This window comes from Hippocampus bargibanti, linkage group LG14, assembly GCF_051943395.1.
Source record: "Hippocampus bargibanti isolate YZ-2025 linkage group LG14, ASM5194339v1, whole genome shotgun sequence".
NCBI lineage: Eukaryota > Metazoa > Chordata > Actinopteri > Syngnathiformes > Syngnathidae > Hippocampus > Hippocampus bargibanti.
This window is the reverse complement of record NC_142747.1, coordinates 6,434,713-6,455,968: the sequence shown is the minus strand read 5'-3', so window position 1 is coordinate 6,455,968 and position 21,256 is coordinate 6,434,713. Positions and strand designations below refer to the sequence as shown.

General features: G+C 44.0%; 1 protein-coding gene across 1 annotated transcript in view; it reads left to right on the top strand.

Moving 5' to 3' along the window:
- The window catches only part of cntn5 (contactin 5), a 130,301-nt gene that overhangs the window by 58,711 nt on the left and 50,334 nt on the right, over nt 1-21,256 (top strand). Inside the window, exons 7-8 of the mRNA XM_089013643.1 lie at nt 15,350-15,553; nt 20,326-20,428. Of these exons, the coding sequence (XP_088869769.1) occupies nt 15,350-15,553; nt 20,326-20,428 (307 nt within the window). The remainder of the gene's footprint in view (nt 1-15,349; nt 15,554-20,325; nt 20,429-21,256) is intronic.

Below are 21,256 nucleotides of genomic sequence, written 5' to 3'. Positions count from 1 at the left end.
CCGTTTACATTTTTTTAGGTATGCGTCTCTTTATGTACCATACTTCGAGCTTTATTTTTTTTAACCGTATTTATTAATGTATTCGTTTTAGATGCATTCAATGTGCCAATTTTACCACATTTTCTGGTGTATAAGGTGAACCGAAGTATAAGGAGCACCCCCGAGGAATGAAAAAAGTTTTCCCAATATAATGAATAAATATATACAAGTTTCCAAATATAAGGCACACCACATTATAAGGTGCTACAGTAGGGGCTGCGGTTACACACGACTTCTTCCAACAGGGGGAAATGGAGTCGATGGCTGCTGACAGGAGTTGCGACACCTGTTGTGGCCCAATATTATTTCACATATAAGACGCATCTACGTATACAGCGCAGGGTCATCTTTGTAAAAAAATCAAGACTTTTGGGGTGCGCCGTATATACCCGAAAATATGCTACTTCATTTTGTTCCTCCAGTTTCTGACTCCTAATATACAGTGAGACCTCAACTTACGAACTTAATTGGTTCCCGGACAGAGTGTGTAAGGCGAAAAGTGTGTATCTCAAAAAAACATTCCCATAGGAAACCATTAAAATGGGAATAATCCGTTCCATAAAATATACTTTTCAACTAAATAAGCCTTAAAACTGCACACAACATACCTTATTCTATGTATAATAAATGTGCTATTGTATTGTAATGAAAGAAATACACTGCATTGTATCATAAAGTCACTTTATTTACATTTGTGATGGTCATTTATGGCTTGATGGAATGGCGTTGGAGGTCAAAGGGAATTGCTGTTTGGAAAGAGAGGCGCATTACATGACGACTGTAATTAAAGAAATAAACTGTGCTGTAAAATAAAGTTTTATTTACCTTTTTGATGGTCGTTGATGGCTTACGGAAGGAGAGTCACCTTCCATAAGGACTCTTGGTAACTTAACCTCTGGTGCTGTTCGGTCGTGTGCTTCCGCCGAAGATCACTCCGCCAGCCGTGGTGGGTGTGTATTATGAAAATAGTGCTTATTATAAGGTTTAATTTTCATAAATTTGACGTTTGTAAGACAAAAAGTTTGTAAGTTGAGGTGTTTGTAAGTTGAGGTCTCACTGTACGTGAAACATGCAATCTTCTTATTTATTTTATGCATTTTATAGATTTCATTTGGAATGTATTCAGAAATTCCATTTGTCACTTTTCGTTTTTATATTTGAGTTCACAATATTTTTAACCTGATTGTATTTTTTTAATTTGTTAATAGTGAATTAACACTATTTTGACTATTATATTGTCTCATACCGATTTATGCGTCAAACTATTCGTTATTGTCATGCCCTGGTTGGCGACCAACGGGTGGCGCTGTCGGCCCCACCTGCACCTGCACAGGTGCTGGTCGTCCCGATCAGTGGCAGCCTGCCACGTTCGGATTGGTGACCAACGGTAGCGCTGTCAGTCCAGCCTTCTGCCTCGCAGGTGCTGGTCGTTCGCAATCAATGACAGTCAAAAGGACTCCCGACCATTTGGCGTCGGGTCATTGTATACTTTGTATGCAATTGTATGCATTGTGCATTGTGTATGTATTGTATGCTGTGTATGTGTTTGTTTTACCTTGGCGGATTTTTACTCTTGGTTTTCTTTTGATACTTTGTATTTTTTTCTGTTCAAATGATTTTGATGTTTTAGATTTTGTTTCTGCTGACTTTATTTTCATGCAATTTGTCAAACACAACCTCCTGGTCCCTCCTGCCTGCTTTTTGGGATCCACAACCGCCATCACCACCTTGCAAACCGTGACCCGACCAACCATCGGATCCCGCAAGTACAACGGACCGGTCTCATTTCCAACCTGTGCCTGGCAGTCAACGTCCATGTCGAGCCGATGCTTCGTCCCGTGATTGTGTGAAAAGGTTCACACTCACGTCCATGACAAGCGGTACCGCTTGCACGTCCACGATAAGCGGTACCGCTTGCACGTCCACGTCAGGTCGAGACCTCATTCCAGGTGGCCGTCCAGGTTGACACTTGGTGTCTGGCAGTGCACGCCCACGTCCAGCCACGGGTCGTCGTGCATGTTGAATTGAGTCGCATCCACGACGAGCCGTGCAACGTCCGCGTCCACGTCAGTCCGAGACCCCACTTACCGCTGGATCCCGGAGCTGCTATGGACCGGGCTCGTTTCCCCGGTGCCGGGCAGTTCGCGTCCACGTTAGCCCACACCACGTTGAGTTTGAATTGAGTCACTCGACGAGCCGTAATGTCCACACCAACGTCCGGTCGAGACCCGTTCCCATACAGCCGTCTGGGGTGCCACTCTGCGCCTGGCAGTGCAACGTCCACGTCGCGCCATGCGTCGTCACGTGATCGTGCGAGAAGGGTCGCACAGACGTCCAGACAATCCGTGCCGTATCTTCGTCCACGTCAGGCTGAGTCACGTTCCCATCAGGCCGCCGCCCATCATATGCTGGAGAGGCAACGGTTGCTTTCTCCACCATCGTTTCCTGGCGAGTTGGACCTTTTGGGAGGGGGTACTGTCATGATCTGGTTGGCGACCAACGGGTGGCGCTGTCGGCCCCGCCTGCACAGGTGCTGGTCGTCCCGATCAGTGGCAGCCTGCCACGTTCGGATTCGCGACCAACGGTAGCGCTGTCAGCCCTGCCTGCTGCCTCGCAGGTGCTAGTCGTTCCCAATCAATGACAGTCAAAAGGACTCCCGGCACGACCATTCGGCGTCGGGTCATTGTATGCTTTGTATGCAATTGTAAGCAATTCTATGCATTGTATATTGTGCATGTGTTTACTTTTGATACTTTATTTAAATACAATTTGTCAAACACAACCTCCTGCTCCCTCCTGCCTGCTTTTTGGGATCCACAACCGCCATCACCACCTTGCAATCTGTGACAGTTATAACATTTAAAACATCATTGAGAGCTGCTGCTTCTTAAAAAAAGAAAATCACGTATCTTTAAATGTGGTGTGTGTGTGTGTGTTGGGTGGGGGTGGCTGCTTTTATATGTGACGGGACATTTACTTTTAGCCATTTACTTAAGAGCCTAACGCTGATCCAGACTGTAAACTATGCAGTCGAGACGTCGTCTGCCACCAAACGAGGGTAATGAAAGTGTTCTGTAAGTATTAGTTGTTCAGCTAGCAGCCTTCTGTTCTCTCGCTCATCGAAGTCTATTTACGAGCATTCCGTTGTCAGCTTAATTAATACTAATTAATTACCGATTCAGCCAGCCTTTTTCAAGTAATGTTTCACACGCGAAAAAAATAACCACAGGAAAACATCACAACTCATTCGGTTCACGGACCTCCGTTTAGGTTTTGATGTTGCCGTCCCCCCACAAAGTGAATACAGTGAGACCTTGGCTTACAAACTTAATTTGTTCCCCGACAGAGTGTGTAAGGCAAAAAGTGTGGATCCCCAAAAAAAAATAATCCCATAGTTAACCACTAAAATGAGAACAATCCGTTCCCAGGTTTCCATAAAATATAATTTTCAACTAAATAAGCCTTAAAACTACACACAACATACCTTATTCTATTTATAATAAATGTGCTATTGTATTGTCATGGAAGAAATACACTGCACTGTATAATAAAGTCACTTTATTTACATTTGTGATGGTCATTGATGGCTTGATGGAATGGCGTCGGAGGTCGGAGGGAATTGCTGTTTGGAAAGAGAGTCACATTCCATAAGGACTGTAATTAAAGACATAAACTGTACTGTAAAATAAAGTCGTTTTATTTACCTTTGTCAAGGTCATTGATGACTTGATGGAATGGTGTTGGAGGTCGGAGGTCCGAGGGAATTGCTGTTTGGAAAGAGAGGCACATTACATGATGACTGTAATTAAAGAAATAAACTGTACTGTAAGTAGTTTTATTTACCTGTTTGATGGTCGTTGATGGCTTATGGAAGGAGAGTCACCTTCCATAAGGACTGTTGTGAACTCAACCTCTGGTGTGGCTTCGCCTCTTTGCTTCTTTGGAGACACTTCATTATTTTTGCTGATTAAAAACCTCTGAATTGACAGCTGTTGCTTTCTGATATCTAAGGTTTTACGAAACCGAGGCATAATATTATCGTTCATCATGTTGATGACTCTCATAGCCACAGTCCGGATATCTGCTTTTCGTTAATCCAAATTAACAGAGCGTTTTTAACTTCTTCGATTGCCCGAGACCGCTGCTTTGACAGCATGGAAACACCTTTTGCAACAGACGCACCTTTGATGGCTTCTCTGTTGCAGAGAATGGTAGCAATGGTTGACTGAGCATAGCCGTACTGGGCCACTAAATCACACAAACGCACACCTCGTTCGTGGTTTTAAATTATTTCCTTCATCTCATCGACGGTGATTTTGTTTTGTGTCTTCTTCGGCTGAACACAAGCCTGTGGTGCGGTCTTTTTCGGTCCCATAATAGCAAAATTATCTGCAAATAGCTCCTCGGAGGCGATCAACGTGTGAATTCAGAGAGAGGGGGTGTGGAAAAGTGCCCCGGCTGGAGCACTGTTCGGTCATGTGCTTCCACTGAAGATCCGAAGATCACTCTGCCAGATCCGAAGATCACTCCGCCAGCTGTGGTGGGTGTGTATCGCGAAAAGTAGTGTGTATTCCAAGGTTTAATTTTCAGAAATTTGACGTTTGTAAACTGAAAAGTACGTAAGGTAAAGTGTTCGTAAACCGAGGTCTCACTGTAGATTGATTTATATATGGATTAGAATTTTATAAAACATCGCACTTTGCATTCAGATGCCGCCAAATACATAAATCATGAATTTACATATATCACCAAGTTAACAATTTTGTCGACGAAACCTTGTAAAGCATTTCCATGCTATTTTGTCGCAGTAGTATTTATAAGTGTATGTGATCCATGCTTTGTGTGTATATATATATATATATATATATATATATATATATACAGAGAGAGAGAGAGAGAGAGAGAGAGAGAGAGAGAGAGAGAGAGAGAGAGAGAGAGAGAGAATATCGATATAACGAGACTTTACTGTATATACAGTAAAGTCTCGTTATATCGATATCGGATATATCGATAGTCCCGGTTATATCGATATTATTGCTATGCACGCACGGAGAAAATTACATGCAAACAGGGTCGGATATATCGATAGTCCCGGTTATATCGATATTTTTTCGGACTCCCTTGAATATCGATATAATGAGACTTTACTGTATATATATATATATATATATATATATATATATAAAAAAAAATCCTCGTCTCACCCACCATGGGTGGTGTCTATCCCCATTTCAGCTCGGGTCCTCTACCAGAGGCCAGGAAGCTTGAGGGTTCTGCGCAGTATCCGTGCTGTTCCCAGCACTGCGCTTTTCTGGACCGAGATATCCGATGTTGTTCCCGGGATCTGTTGCAACCACTCGTCGAGTTTGGGGGTCACTGCCCCAAGTGCTCCGACCACCACAGGCACGACTGTCACCTTTACCTTCCAGGTGTTAATATAGAAGAGCGCGGCATAGACACAAAGCATCCGGCTTGTGTGTCATCCATCCTTTTGATTAGTCACCGTTTACATTTTTTTAGGTATGCGTCTCTTTATGTACCATACTTCGAGCTTTATTTTTTTTAACCGTATTTATTAATGTATTCGTTTTAGATGCATTCAATGTGCCAATTTTACCACATTTTCTGGTGTATAAGGTGAACCGAAGTATAAGGAGCACCCCCGAGGAATGAAAAAAGTTTTCCCAATATAATGAATAAATATATACAAGTTTCCAAATATAAGGCACACCACATTATAAGGTGCTACAGTAGGGGCTGCGGTTACACACGACTTCTTCCAACAGGGGGAAATGGAGTCGATGGCTGCTGACAGGAGTTGCGACACCTGTTGTGGCCCAATATTATTTCACATATAAGACGCATCTACGTATACAGCGCAGGGTCATCTTTGTAAAAAAATCAAGACTTTTGGGGTGCGCCGTATATACCCGAAAATATGCTACTTCATTTTGTTCCTCCAGTTTCTGACTCCTAATATACAGTGAGACCTCAACTTACGAACTTAATTGGTTCCCGGACAGAGTGTGTAAGGCGAAAAGTGTGTATCTCAAAAAAACATTCCCATAGGAAACCATTAAAATGGGAATAATCCGTTCCATAAAATATACTTTTCAACTAAATAAGCCTTAAAACTGCACACAACATACCTTATTCTATGTATAATAAATGTGCTATTGTATTGTAATGAAAGAAATACACTGCATTGTATCATAAAGTCACTTTATTTACATTTGTGATGGTCATTTATGGCTTGATGGAATGGCGTTGGAGGTCAAAGGGAATTGCTGTTTGGAAAGAGAGGCGCATTACATGACGACTGTAATTAAAGAAATAAACTGTGCTGTAAAATAAAGTTTTATTTACCTTTTTGATGGTCGTTGATGGCTTACGGAAGGAGAGTCACCTTCCATAAGGACTCTTGGTAACTTAACCTCTGGTGCTGTTCGGTCGTGTGCTTCCGCCGAAGATCACTCCGCCAGCCGTGGTGGGTGTGTATTATGAAAATAGTGCTTATTATAAGGTTTAATTTTCATAAATTTGACGTTTGTAAGACAAAAAGTTTGTAAGTTGAGGTGTTTGTAAGTTGAGGTCTCACTGTACGTGAAACATGCAATCTTCTTATTTATTTTATGCATTTTATAGATTTCATTTGGAATGTATTCAGAAATTCCATTTGTCACTTTTCGTTTTTATATTTGAGTTCACAATATTTTTAACCTGATTGTATTTTTTTAATTTGTTAATAGTGAATTAACACTATTTTGACTATTATATTGTCTCATACCGATTTATGCGTCAAACTATTCGTTATTGTCATGCCCTGGTTGGCGACCAACGGGTGGCGCTGTCGGCCCCACCTGCACCTGCACAGGTGCTGGTCGTCCCGATCAGTGGCAGCCTGCCACGTTCGGATTGGTGACCAACGGTAGCGCTGTCAGTCCAGCCTTCTGCCTCGCAGGTGCTGGTCGTTCGCAATCAATGACAGTCAAAAGGACTCCCGACCATTTGGCGTCGGGTCATTGTATACTTTGTATGCAATTGTATGCATTGTGCATTGTGTATGTATTGTATGCTGTGTATGTGTTTGTTTTACCTTGGCGGATTTTTACTCTTGGTTTTCTTTTGATACTTTGTATTTTTTTCTGTTCAAATGATTTTGATGTTTTAGATTTTGTTTCTGCTGACTTTATTTTCATGCAATTTGTCAAACACAACCTCCTGGTCCCTCCTGCCTGCTTTTTGGGATCCACAACCGCCATCACCACCTTGCAAACCGTGACCCGACCAACCATCGGATCCCGCAAGTACAACGGACCGGTCTCATTTCCAACCTGTGCCTGGCAGTCAACGTCCATGTCGAGCCGATGCTTCGTCCCGTGATTGTGTGAAAAGGTTCACACTCACGTCCATGACAAGCGGTACCGCTTGCACGTCCACGATAAGCGGTACCGCTTGCACGTCCACGTCAGGTCGAGACCTCATTCCAGGTGGCCGTCCAGGTTGACACTTGGTGTCTGGCAGTGCACGCCCACGTCCAGCCACGGGTCGTCGTGCATGTTGAATTGAGTCGCATCCACGACGAGCCGTGCAACGTCCGCGTCCACGTCAGTCCGAGACCCCACTTACCGCTGGATCCCGGAGCTGCTATGGACCGGGCTCGTTTCCCCGGTGCCGGGCAGTTCGCGTCCACGTTAGCCCACACCACGTTGAGTTTGAATTGAGTCACTCGACGAGCCGTAATGTCCACACCAACGTCCGGTCGAGACCCGTTCCCATACAGCCGTCTGGGGTGCCACTCTGCGCCTGGCAGTGCAACGTCCACGTCGCGCCATGCGTCGTCACGTGATCGTGCGAGAAGGGTCGCACAGACGTCCAGACAATCCGTGCCGTATCTTCGTCCACGTCAGGCTGAGTCACGTTCCCATCAGGCCGCCGCCCATCATATGCTGGAGAGGCAACGGTTGCTTTCTCCACCATCGTTTCCTGGCGAGTTGGACCTTTTGGGAGGGGGTACTGTCATGATCTGGTTGGCGACCAACGGGTGGCGCTGTCGGCCCCGCCTGCACAGGTGCTGGTCGTCCCGATCAGTGGCAGCCTGCCACGTTCGGATTCGCGACCAACGGTAGCGCTGTCAGCCCTGCCTGCTGCCTCGCAGGTGCTAGTCGTTCCCAATCAATGACAGTCAAAAGGACTCCCGGCACGACCATTCGGCGTCGGGTCATTGTATGCTTTGTATGCAATTGTAAGCAATTCTATGCATTGTATATTGTGCATGTGTTTACTTTTGATACTTTATTTAAATACAATTTGTCAAACACAACCTCCTGCTCCCTCCTGCCTGCTTTTTGGGATCCACAACCGCCATCACCACCTTGCAATCTGTGACAGTTATAACATTTAAAACATCATTGAGAGCTGCTGCTTCTTAAAAAAAGAAAATCACGTATCTTTAAATGTGGTGTGTGTGTGTGTGTTGGGTGGGGGTGGCTGCTTTTATATGTGACGGGACATTTACTTTTAGCCATTTACTTAAGAGCCTAACGCTGATCCAGACTGTAAACTATGCAGTCGAGACGTCGTCTGCCACCAAACGAGGGTAATGAAAGTGTTCTGTAAGTATTAGTTGTTCAGCTAGCAGCCTTCTGTTCTCTCGCTCATCGAAGTCTATTTACGAGCATTCCGTTGTCAGCTTAATTAATACTAATTAATTACCGATTCAGCCAGCCTTTTTCAAGTAATGTTTCACACGCGAAAAAAATAACCACAGGAAAACATCACAACTCATTCGGTTCACGGACCTCCGTTTAGGTTTTGATGTTGCCGTCCCCCCACAAAGTGAATACAGTGAGACCTTGGCTTACAAACTTAATTTGTTCCCCGACAGAGTGTGTAAGGCAAAAAGTGTGGATCCCCAAAAAAAAATAATCCCATAGTTAACCACTAAAATGAGAACAATCCGTTCCCAGGTTTCCATAAAATATAATTTTCAACTAAATAAGCCTTAAAACTACACACAACATACCTTATTCTATTTATAATAAATGTGCTATTGTATTGTCATGGAAGAAATACACTGCACTGTATAATAAAGTCACTTTATTTACATTTGTGATGGTCATTGATGGCTTGATGGAATGGCGTCGGAGGTCGGAGGGAATTGCTGTTTGGAAAGAGAGTCACATTCCATAAGGACTGTAATTAAAGACATAAACTGTACTGTAAAATAAAGTCGTTTTATTTACCTTTGTCAAGGTCATTGATGACTTGATGGAATGGTGTTGGAGGTCGGAGGTCCGAGGGAATTGCTGTTTGGAAAGAGAGGCACATTACATGATGACTGTAATTAAAGAAATAAACTGTACTGTAAGTAGTTTTATTTACCTGTTTGATGGTCGTTGATGGCTTATGGAAGGAGAGTCACCTTCCATAAGGACTGTTGTGAACTCAACCTCTGGTGTGGCTTCGCCTCTTTGCTTCTTTGGAGACACTTCATTATTTTTGCTGATTAAAAACCTCTGAATTGACAGCTGTTGCTTTCTGATATCTAAGGTTTTACGAAACCGAGGCATAATATTATCGTTCATCATGTTGATGACTCTCATAGCCACAGTCCGGATATCTGCTTTTCGTTAATCCAAATTAACAGAGCGTTTTTAACTTCTTCGATTGCCCGAGACCGCTGCTTTGACAGCATGGAAACACCTTTTGCAACAGACGCACCTTTGATGGCTTCTCTGTTGCAGAGAATGGTAGCAATGGTTGACTGAGCATAGCCGTACTGGGCCACTAAATCACACAAACGCACACCTCGTTCGTGGTTTTAAATTATTTCCTTCATCTCATCGACGGTGATTTTGTTTTGTGTCTTCTTCGGCTGAACACAAGCCTGTGGTGCGGTCTTTTTCGGTCCCATAATAGCAAAATTATCTGCAAATAGCTCCTCGGAGGCGATCAACGTGTGAATTCAGAGAGAGGGGGTGTGGAAAAGTGCCCCGGCTGGAGCACTGTTCGGTCATGTGCTTCCACTGAAGATCCGAAGATCACTCTGCCAGATCCGAAGATCACTCCGCCAGCTGTGGTGGGTGTGTATCGCGAAAAGTAGTGTGTATTCCAAGGTTTAATTTTCAGAAATTTGACGTTTGTAAACTGAAAAGTACGTAAGGTAAAGTGTTCGTAAACCGAGGTCTCACTGTAGATTGATTTATATATGGATTAGAATTTTATAAAACATCGCACTTTGCATTCAGATGCCGCCAAATACATAAATCATGAATTTACATATATCACCAAGTTAACAATTTTGTCGACGAAACCTTGTAAAGCATTTCCATGCTATTTTGTCGCAGTAGTATTTATAAGTGTATGTGATCCATGCTTTGTGTGTATATATATATATATATATATATATATATATATATATAGAGAGAGAGAGAGAGAGAGAGAGAGAGAGAGAGAGAGAGAGAGAGAGAGAGAGAGAGAGAGAATATCGATATAACGAGACTTTACTGTATATACAGTAAAGTCTCGTTATATCGATATCGGATATATCGATAGTCCCGGTTATATCGATATTATTGCTATGCACGCACGGAGAAAATTACATGCAAACAGGGTCGGATATATCGATAGTCCCGGTTATATCGATATTTTTTCGGACTCCCTTGAATATCGATATAATGAGACTTTACTGTATATATATATATATATATATATATATATATATAAAAAAAAAATCCTCGTCTCACCCACCATGGGTGGTGTCTATCCCCATTTCAGCTCGGGTCCTCTACCAGAGGCCAGGAAGCTTGAGGGTTCTGCGCAGTATCCGTGCTGTTCCCAGCACTGCGCTTTTCTGGACCGAGATATCCGATGTTGTTCCCGGGATCTGTTGCAACCACTCGTCGAGTTTGGGGGTCACTGCCCCAAGTGCTCCGACCACCACAGGCACGACTGTCACCTTTACCTTCCAGGCTCTCTCCAGCTCCTCTCTGAGCCCTTGGTATTTCTCGATTTTCTCATGTTCCTTCTTTCTGATGTTCCCATCACTCGGGACCGCTACATCCACGACAATGGCTTTCCTTTCCCCTTTATCTATGACCACGATATCTGGTTGGTTGGCCATTACCATCTTGTCAGTCTGTATCTGGAAGTCCCACAGGATTTTTGCTCGGTCATTCTCCACCACCTTGGGAGGTGTTTCCCATTTTGACCTTGGGGTTGACAGTCCATACTCCGCACAGATGTTTCGGTAGACTATGCCAGCCACCTGGTTATGGCGCTCCATGTAGGCTTTCCCTGCCAGCATCTTACACCCTGCAGTTACGTGTTGGATTGTCTCAGGTGCCTCTTTGCACAACCTACACCTTGGGTCTTGTCTGGTGTGGTATATCCCTGCCTCTATGGCTCTGGTGTTCAGGGCCTGCTGTGGGCAGCCATGATGAGTGCCTCTGTGCTGTCCTTTAGGCCAGCCCTCTCTAGCCACTGATAGGACTTCTTGAGATCAGCCACTTCTGCTATGGTTCGGTGGTACATCCCGTGTAGGGGCTTTTCCTCCCATGATTGTCCCTCTTCCAGCACCTCATCCTCTGTTCCCCATTGACTGAGACATTCTCTGAGTACATCATCCGTTGGAGCCTTCTCTTTGATGTATTCATGGAGCTTGGATGTTTCATCCTGGACAGTGGCTCTCACACTCACTAGTCCCCGGCCTCCTTCCTTACGGCTTGTGTACAGTCTCAGGGTGCTGGACTTGGGATGGAACCCTCCGTGCATGGTGAGGAGTTTTCGGGTCTTAACATCCGTGGTCTGAATCTCTTCCTTTGGCCACCTTATTATTCCTGCAGGGTATCTGATCACTGGCAGGGCATAGCTGTTTATTGCCCGGGTCTTGTTCTTGCCATTGAGCTGGCTTCTGAGGACTTGCCTCACCCGCTGGAGGTATTTGGTCATAGCCGCTTTCCTTGTTGCTAATTCGAGGTTGCCATTGGCCTGTGGTATACCGAGGTACTTGTAGCTGTTTTCAATGTCTGCTATTGTTCCTTCAGTGAGTGAGACCCCTTCAGTGTGGACTACCTTGCCCCTCTTAGTCACCATCCGACTACATTTCTCCAGCCCGAATGACATTCCAATATCACTGCTGTAGATCCTGGTTGTGTGGATCAGGGAGTCTATGTCCCTTTCGCTCTTAGCATACAGCTTGATGTCATCCATGTAGAGGAGGTGACTGATCGTAGCTCCATTTCTGAGGCGGTATCCATAGCCTGTCTTGGCGATTATCTGGCTGAGGGGGTTCAGTCCTATGAAGAACGGCAGTGGGGAGAGTGCATCACCTTGGTATATGCCACATTTGATGGACACTTGCGTTCAAGTGTGGTTTTCCACATCCTCATCGAGTTTGCAACGAAGGCTCTCAGGGTCCTGTTGACCTTATACAACTCCAAGCATTCATTGATCCATGTGTGTGGCATCGAGTCATATGCTTTCTTGTAATCAATCCAGGCTGTGCACAGGTTGGTATGTCGGGACCTGCAGTCTTGAGCGACTGTTCTGTCAACCAGCAGCTGATGTTTGGCACCTCTAGTATCTCTACTAATGCCTTTCTGTGCTTTGCTCATGTATTGATCCATGTGTCCACTTATCTTAGCCGCAATGATGCCTGACATGAGCTTCCATGTTGTGGAGAGACAGGTTATTGGCCGATAGTTGGAAGGAACTGCACCCTTTGAGGAATCCTTCATGATCAGGATTGTTCGCCCTTCGGTTAGCCATCCTGGGTGAGTCCCATCCATCAGCAGCTGATTCATTTGTGCTGCTAGGCGCTCGTGGAGAGCTGTGAGTTTCTTTAGCCAGTAGGTGTGGACCATATCCGGGCCTGGTGCCGTCCAGTTTTTCATACCTGAGACCCTTGTATATCTGCCGCTGTGATGGTAACTGGGTTCTGTTCAGGGAGGTTGCTGTGCTCCTCTTTCAGAGTCACCAGCCATTATGCACTGCTGTTATGTGCGACCTCCTTCTCCCATATGCCTTTCCAGTATCTTTCAGTTTCCAGCCTTGGAGGGTCTGCTCTGCTGTTAGAACCCTGCCACTGAGCGTACACTTTCGCAGGTTGTGTTGCGAACAGCCTGTTTATTCTTCTGGCCTCATTCTCTTTCGTGTACCTCTTTAGGCGACTGGCCAAGGCCTGGAGCCTTTGTTTGGCAGTTTCGAGTGCTTCAGGTATGGTTATCTGCATGTACCTCTTGGGTATTGGCCTTTTATTCACACCTCTCTGGGTCTCCGTCAATTGACTCACATCTTTCCGAGCCGCCTTGATCTTGGCCTCCAACCGTCTTTTCCATGGTGGGTAATGAATCTCGTGGCTCTCATGGTTGCTCTTGTAGCCAAGCATGTCTAGGATCACTGATGCTGAGGTGTATATCAGCTCATTTGTTTCCGTGATCGTTCCGGTCGGGATCGTTCTCAGTGCTGCATTCACAGTTTCCATGAGACTTTCAGGTGGTACTTCACATAGCCGTTGTAATCGGTGCCTTCATTGCCAAGTTTTCATTCTTGCCATGATCTTATCTCTCAGGTCATTTGCTGCCTCGCTCAGCATTTCATTTATTGGGGCTGGCTTCCCAATCTCATTATTCATTGGGGCTTGCCTCCCAATCTCTGGTTGAACCTCTTCCTGTGATGTGGCAGCCTGGGGCCCTTCACCTCGGAATTTGTGTTGTACCTCATCAATCTCAAGTTGTGATAGCAATTGCCGTTTGTGGATATTGGAACACTGAGCTACTAGTTGTTTCGTGGTCAACCGTGACTGTGGGTTTCGAAGTAACCATTCAGCCCCCACTCTCCGCATGTAACCCCTCTGACTAGGGTTGCTTGAGTAGTAGCATTCCAACAGAGCCATGTTATCGCATCTCGTCCATCTCCGCTTTGTTCCAGTAGCCCATTTTTCATCAGGGTGCTCTGGTTCCCCAGCACCTGACGCAGACCTTGTTTGGCCGGGCGACGTCTGAGCCGGCATGTCATTCCATTTATTGTCTCTCATCATTGTATGAGGTAGGCATTAGCGTGAAGGGTCTTGCCCAAGGACCCACACTGGATGATGTGATTGTGCTCATTTTATCTGCCACAAGTGGGATTCGAACCCTCGTCTCCCATATGCCAAACCGATGCCTTATCAACTGAGCTATCCAGCCGCTATATGTGGTGCAGTCAACATCCGACTGCACCACATCCTTGACCACCTCGACAACACAGGAACCTACACAAGGATCCTGTTTGTGGACTACAGCTCTGCGTTCAATACCATCATCCCAGAACTCCTCATCCCCAAACTTCTCCAGCTTGGAGTGTCCCCTACGATCTGCCAGTGGATCCTCAGGACAGGACGGACAAAACAGGCCAGACTGTGAAAAATATCATGCTCAACACGAACCTCGAGCACTGGAGCCCCGCAGGGATGCGTCCTCTCTCCATTGCTCTTCTCTCTCTACACGAACGACTGCACCTCAACGCACCCAGCTGTCAAATTCATAACGTTTCATAATGATCGTGGACTTCAGGAAACATCCATCACCACAGCTACCCCTCACACTATCCAACTGCCGCGTGTCAACCATTGAGACCTTTAAGTTCCTGGGAATTACAGTCTCCTTTGACATGAAGTGGGAGGTCAACACCAACTCTATCCTGAAAAAGGCCCAACAGAGAATGTACTTCCTGAGGATGCTAAAGAAGCATGGCCTGCCACAGGAGGTCCTGCAACATTTCTACACGGCTGTCATCAAATCCATTCTGTGTTCTTCCATCACCGTTTGGTTCGGGGCCACCACCAAAACGGACAAAATCCGACTTCAACGGACAGTTAGGACGACGGAAAAAATAATTGGCACCGGCCTACCCACTCTCAAGGACTTGCACACTGCAAGAATCCAAACTAGGGCACGGAAAATCATACTGGACCCTCCGCACCCTGCCCACCACCTTTTCCAGCTACTCCCCTCAGGCAGGCGCGACCGATCCATGCGCACCAAATCCAGAAGACATTTAAACTGCTTCTTCCCCCAAGCCATTAAATCTTTGAACAGTAGCCCAAATGGAACTGTATAATGACTCTTTGCAAATTTTTGATGATGATACTAGTGCAGCGTGTTCGACCGGAAACAAATTCCTTGTGTGTTCTACATACTTGGCAATAAAGATGATTCTGATTCTGATGATTCTGATTCTGATTCTGATATATATTAGAAGCGGTATATGGAATAGAGTGCATGTCGATATGAGCACTGCCCCTGATATTTTGTTGGCCTTCCGGCAGAAATCACCTACAGCTGGGTCTTCAACGAGTTCCCGTCCTTCGTGGCCGAGGACAGCCGCCGCTTCATTTCGCAGATGACGGGCAACCTTTACGTGTCCAAAGTGCAACCGTCGGACGTGGGCAGCTACATCTGCCTGCTCAAGAACACGGCCACCAACACGCGCCAGCTCAGCCCACCCACGCCGCTCACGCTTCGGACAGATGGTGAGACAGTTCATCGCTGTTTATTGTCCTCCTATGGCTCGCGTGATAATACAGTGATACCTTGGCTTAGGGACTTAATTGCTTCCCAGAGTGTGTAAGGCGAAAAGTGTGTATCCCAAACATTACTTTACCATAGAAAACCATTCAAAGGAGAATAATCCGTTCCAAGGTCCCCATAAAACATCTTTTTCTAATTTATAATTTTTCCACGCCTCAAAACTACTCAAAATATGCCTTATTTTATGTATAATAAGTGTGCTATGGTATTGTAATTAAATAAATACTCTACTATTTAATAAAGTCGTTTTATTTACTTTTATGCTGGTCGTTGATGGCTTGATGGAATGGAGTGGCCGGTTTCATCAACAATAAACACTTAATGAGGAACGTAGCCTTCTTCTTCCACCATCTTGAGGAATGATTCCTTGTAAGCTTTGGCAGCTTTATCGTCAGAACTGGCTACCTCACCATGACGAATGACACTATGAATCCCTGTACGACGCTTAAAGTTCTCGAACCATTCTTGGCTAGCCTTGAAATCATCACTGGATGACGAACTTCCAGGTTGCCTCTTGACGATATCCGAGTGAAGTTGCCGTGCTTTCTCTGCAATAAATTCACCTAGTTCCTAATCAATTGTGTTGCTACTTGATAGCTTTTTGCATCAAGTGTACAGATGGCTTGTGTGGGTTATTTGTGGAGCCTGATTGATCGGATATTTTAACCTTGCAGTCTACACTCTGCCTTTGTACTATCCATAAAGTTGAAACAAGTCCAAATTTCACCGTGTTTTCGATCCATTTTCTCACTCTCTCGCTCTGTCGTCTGCCTATCTTTTTTATTTTTATTTGCGTTCATAAGCCAAGGTATCACTGTACTTGTCTATTTGCAATTGCTCAATTCAAGGACAACTGCGTTTGTTTGAATGAATGCAAAAGGTTATTATCATGGCGACACAGTAGTTGACATATTTCCACGTCGATGTCAGACGATGTGCAAAAATGTGTCCTCATTTTCACATTTTCGTTGTCATTTTCACTCAAATTCCAGGACCCACAGAATATTGAGGTTTCGGACTACATACAATTCAATGCAGCGTAAGAAATCAGAAAAAAAAGAGTTAATTCTTAAGTTACATTGGTCTGAAGTTATCTGAGCTTGAAATGGGGGTGGCTGTACAAAATACAATAGAATACATACTTATTGATTTATATAGCACTTTAACAACAGCTGAAGCTGTAACAAAGCAATGAGATGGACAAAAGGCAAATACTGCGTCCTCCTGGAAGGAAAAACATCATTGCCAGAGGTCTGAGCAGCACTTTATTGGAACACCAGCAAGAAAAACCAAAACACGAACAAATTCGGGAATGGCGCTCCACATCATATTTTCACTTCCTGAATAAATTCAGGGATGGCAGTGAATTAGTTAAAGTACAGTGATGATGGGTTTAATTCAGGCTTTGGCTTTTGTGTGTAGTTTGCTTGTTCTCCCCAGGCTTGTGTGGGATTTCCTTGGGGCCTCCGGTTTCTTCCCACATTCCAGAAACCTGCACGGCAGGCTGATTGAACACACGAAAATATTGATAATAAGCAATAAGCACAATAATACTGAACTAATATATTAGGACAATATAGGTGTGATCTATTTTATCTTCCAAGAAAAACTAATAATAATAATAATAATAATAATAATAAAATGGATCTCCACATGATCTAAATTAAAATAATCAACCTAAAAATATATACAATATATTCAATATATTGTATGCATTTGCTTTTCCGTCAATAAATGTGTGGCTTGGGAGTTTACCTTCTTGCTTTTGTTTTTATGTGAAGCCTTGGCGGAGGGCTTGTACGCTTGTTATTTGTCAGCACCACTGGTTGGCCTCACGTGGGAGTGCCGGCGTCCATCACGCCGCCGCCCGGGAGCCTGTCAATGTTCTGACGCAGTCCCCGGCGATGGAGCTAAAGGCCCTTCATACCTCGGGAGCAGAAGCGCAATGTCAGCTTACATCTTCGTTACGTGATGACATTATTAAACGATGACATTATTGGATGGCCTCCAGCAAAAAAAAAAAAAAAAAAAAAGTTGAATTCTTTAACCTTTGACAAAACGATCCGCTGCCGCTTGGCTTCAGTGTTAAACATGTAGATGCAGCGCTCCGGTATATGTCAGACCTGTTGTTAGATACCTGCAGATGAGGCGGGCTGATGACGGAAGGGGTTTGTAGCCAACGTTCTACCCTGACCGCCATCTTGTACTTTCTCAAAATGATTCATCATAATTCATTATATTATTTTACCCACCCACCCACTCCACCCCACCCCAAGCTACGCTTTGCCGAGCTCCGCTTGGAGAATTAATGACACTTTTTTTTCAGCGAATGCAACATCTTTTCTCTGCAGCAAACATGACATGGGTGAGGTTTCCAAATAAAAATCCATCACGCCAAAGACACCCCTCCAACCCCCGCCAGCAGCACCCCTTCAAATTACACTTCCCCACTCGTCTCCCAATCCCCTCGGTGGCCTCATGCAGCCTGCTGCCATATTGTGCGTCCCACTGTTAAAATGGTGAAAATTGCATTGGCACACCTCACAACAGATGGCCCCAAATGTTGGCGCACCGGTCACGGGGTGGCGACCAATCACACAAACACGTCCGAAACCTGCACATATGTGACTGGTATATGATGCTTAAAAAAGAAAAAAAGTCCAGATTCTGGGATTTCAGTGCATTAAGCAAAAATCTATATTTTATGTACCCATTTTTATAACATGGCATTGCGAGGACTAAAAGCGGTGCCTGGGCTCAATTAACGCACTGCATGTATTCTTTATCTTCTCTATACAAAAAAAAATAAATAAATCTACAAATAAAAAGAAATGCCCGTACCAATGGAAGCCCACTCCCCCGAATAATGTCAACATTCTTGAAGCTATACTATACGCAATAATGACAGGTAATGTTCCGGGCTGAGACATGCTTCTTGCATTATTTCTTTTATATTCGATGCATAACCAGGTTTGGGTATCGGGCATTCCCCCGCTTATTCTGAAGTATAATGCTCTCCTGAAGACTGCCAATACCAGCCACTGATACTCAAGCAAATAAAATAGTTTGCACATCATTTACTGCGGTCATCAACACCTCCTGAATTGTGAGACCTTGAAAGTTGAAAAACAATGACAAAATGCCGTTCTATGTCTGATGTGTTAAATTCATTGCTTTCAAATATCGGAACCTCCATGACAGTTGGACACTTATTTGTATGATTTAAAGTGGCAACCCATCATCGCCAAAAGGCCCCTAAAATCTCAAACTTTTTCCTGTTTGTTTCATCGCTTGGTGTAATTTTATATGTTTATATTGATTCAAAAATAGACACGGTGGAAATTTAACATGGTTGTTGTAGCTTTGTCTATTCTGAGATGAATGGCACACATGTGATAGCATTAGCATGTATAGTCACCATCACCACAAAAGAGCTAGTAGGAGGGATGAAAAAAACGAACTTGTCACAAAGTAATCGGAGACGCAAACAACTTCTCGTTGTTGCTTTGATCCAAATTAGTCGCTAGCCGTTTGCGACGACGGGATCGTGAATGGGTATTAATGGCCGCCTCAAGAGTGAAACAAATAAACAAAAATAAGCTGGGTGCACTTGTGCGGGCGAGGCGTGCTATTATTCATGTCACCACTTAGCTGCACTGATAGCACCTTATCGCCTAGCCGTGCAGATTGTCGCGCAGATTGGTTATCCCGGCCTACATTCGCATATTGTGTTAATACATCATCCTAATAGTGTGCTCCTTGGCTATCATTTAACACAGCTAACTCGGCCTAGTGTAAATGTGCTACCCTTACGAGGAAAAAAAAACGTGCATGTGCCGAGATTTATTAACCTTCTTAAAATAAATCAGTTGGCACAAAAGGATCAAGAAGAAATGCAAGTATTTTCTTACTTTACAACGCTGTTGCCATCCACGTTTACAAAAGTGTAAAAAAGAGGGAGAAATGGATGGGTGAAAAATAAAGCAGATGGTGCACTTTAAGTGGCCGTGAGCTGCACATCTTTTTGTGTTTGTGATTTAACATAACCATGAATCCGCTTCACGGAATCATTGTAACCGTGATGGAGAAAAAGAAGAGTGGCTTCAGTTTAAAGGAGCAGTAAAGTTCTTGTTTGTTGTCCCCATTCCCCCAATTTAACAGTTCCCGGGTGTCTTAAAAACTGAGTTTGAGATGTAAAAAGTGCTGGCGAGTCTCACTTCACCAAAGATAAATACTAGTTTCTCGAGCTTTGACCAAATGGCAGCATGACCAATGCCAAGCTAGCATAAGCATTGCGACATTGGCAGCATGATTCATTCGCCTCACACATTTTTTATCTGTTTATATTGATTCAAAAATAGACATGATGGAAATTTAACATGGTTGTTGTAGCTTTGTTCATGCTGGGATGAATGGCACGGATGTTATAGCATTAGTATGGCACACAGATGACATTAGCTAGCAGGGTAGCCTTCATGTTTTTCACTCAACATCAAGTCGACCAAACTTTCTGAACACACCTGTGAGAATTTGTGGTTCCCGGTCTGCGCTTTTAGATGAATTGCTCAGATTCCTATTGTTGACAAATATTATGAAATGGTGTACATTGCAAAAGGGCAGCTCACTATATAGGGCCTATATTGTTTATAGGGAGTGACTGCGAACACAGCCCAAATCTTATTAACCACGCTTTCTCTTCCTTAACCTTTCCCAGGTGTCATGGGTGAATATGAGCCTAAAATTGAGGTGCACTTTCCCACCTCCGCGCTGGCTGCAAGGGGCGTCACAGTCAGACTGGAGTGCTTCGCATTGGGAAAGTAAGTCAACAAGCACAAGTCGTCGCGGATATTTACTGCATCAGCTGATCATATTTCTAACAAAAAAAACAGCAGCTCGGTTCGTCACAGCTCTGTTAATATCGCCAGTGTTTTCCTCTCCACTTGAAATATCTTTATTCCATTACATGACTTCTTCAGGCGGGATGTTACTAGAGTGGGGCGAAGTGTGCGTGTGTTTGATGGTCGTGCGATCCACCCTAAGGGATAAGGCCTAATGTATGCACGTGTGTTTCCTTGCTCAATGTTGAATGAATGAAGGGAGTGGGACAAGGTTATATCGGCGCAGAAAATAAATGACATTGTAATAGTCATCTGCCAGGGGGGAGAGTCCATGGAGAGTGCATTCTGAAAGCACTTAGCACACTTACTAAAGTTAGCGGCATCGTAGCTCTCGCAAATACTGAGATAAATTTATTTCTACCTCCTCCCAGGGGGACACATTCGCGCAGGCCAAGGATTGTTGGTTTGTAATACAGCAACGTAGCTTGATTATTTTTTTAATACGTCTGTTATGTCCCCATTCAATTTTGCTGAAGGCAATGTAGCCTCATTAGTGTTTCACTATAAAAGGGGTAACATTTATGTTGCTTATAATAAAAATAATTTCAAGAGGGAATTTTGTGAAAATATAATTGCAAATTTTGCTAGTGGGTACTGTTTCATTGATAAAGTTTTCATTTATTTATTTGTTTGTTTGTTTATTTATTTATTTTGTGGGGGTGAACTTTCATGAAAGTCAATATTTAAATTTAAAAAAGTGTTTTTTTTAGTCTAGTTCTTTTAGAATTTGATCCCCTTGTCGACAGA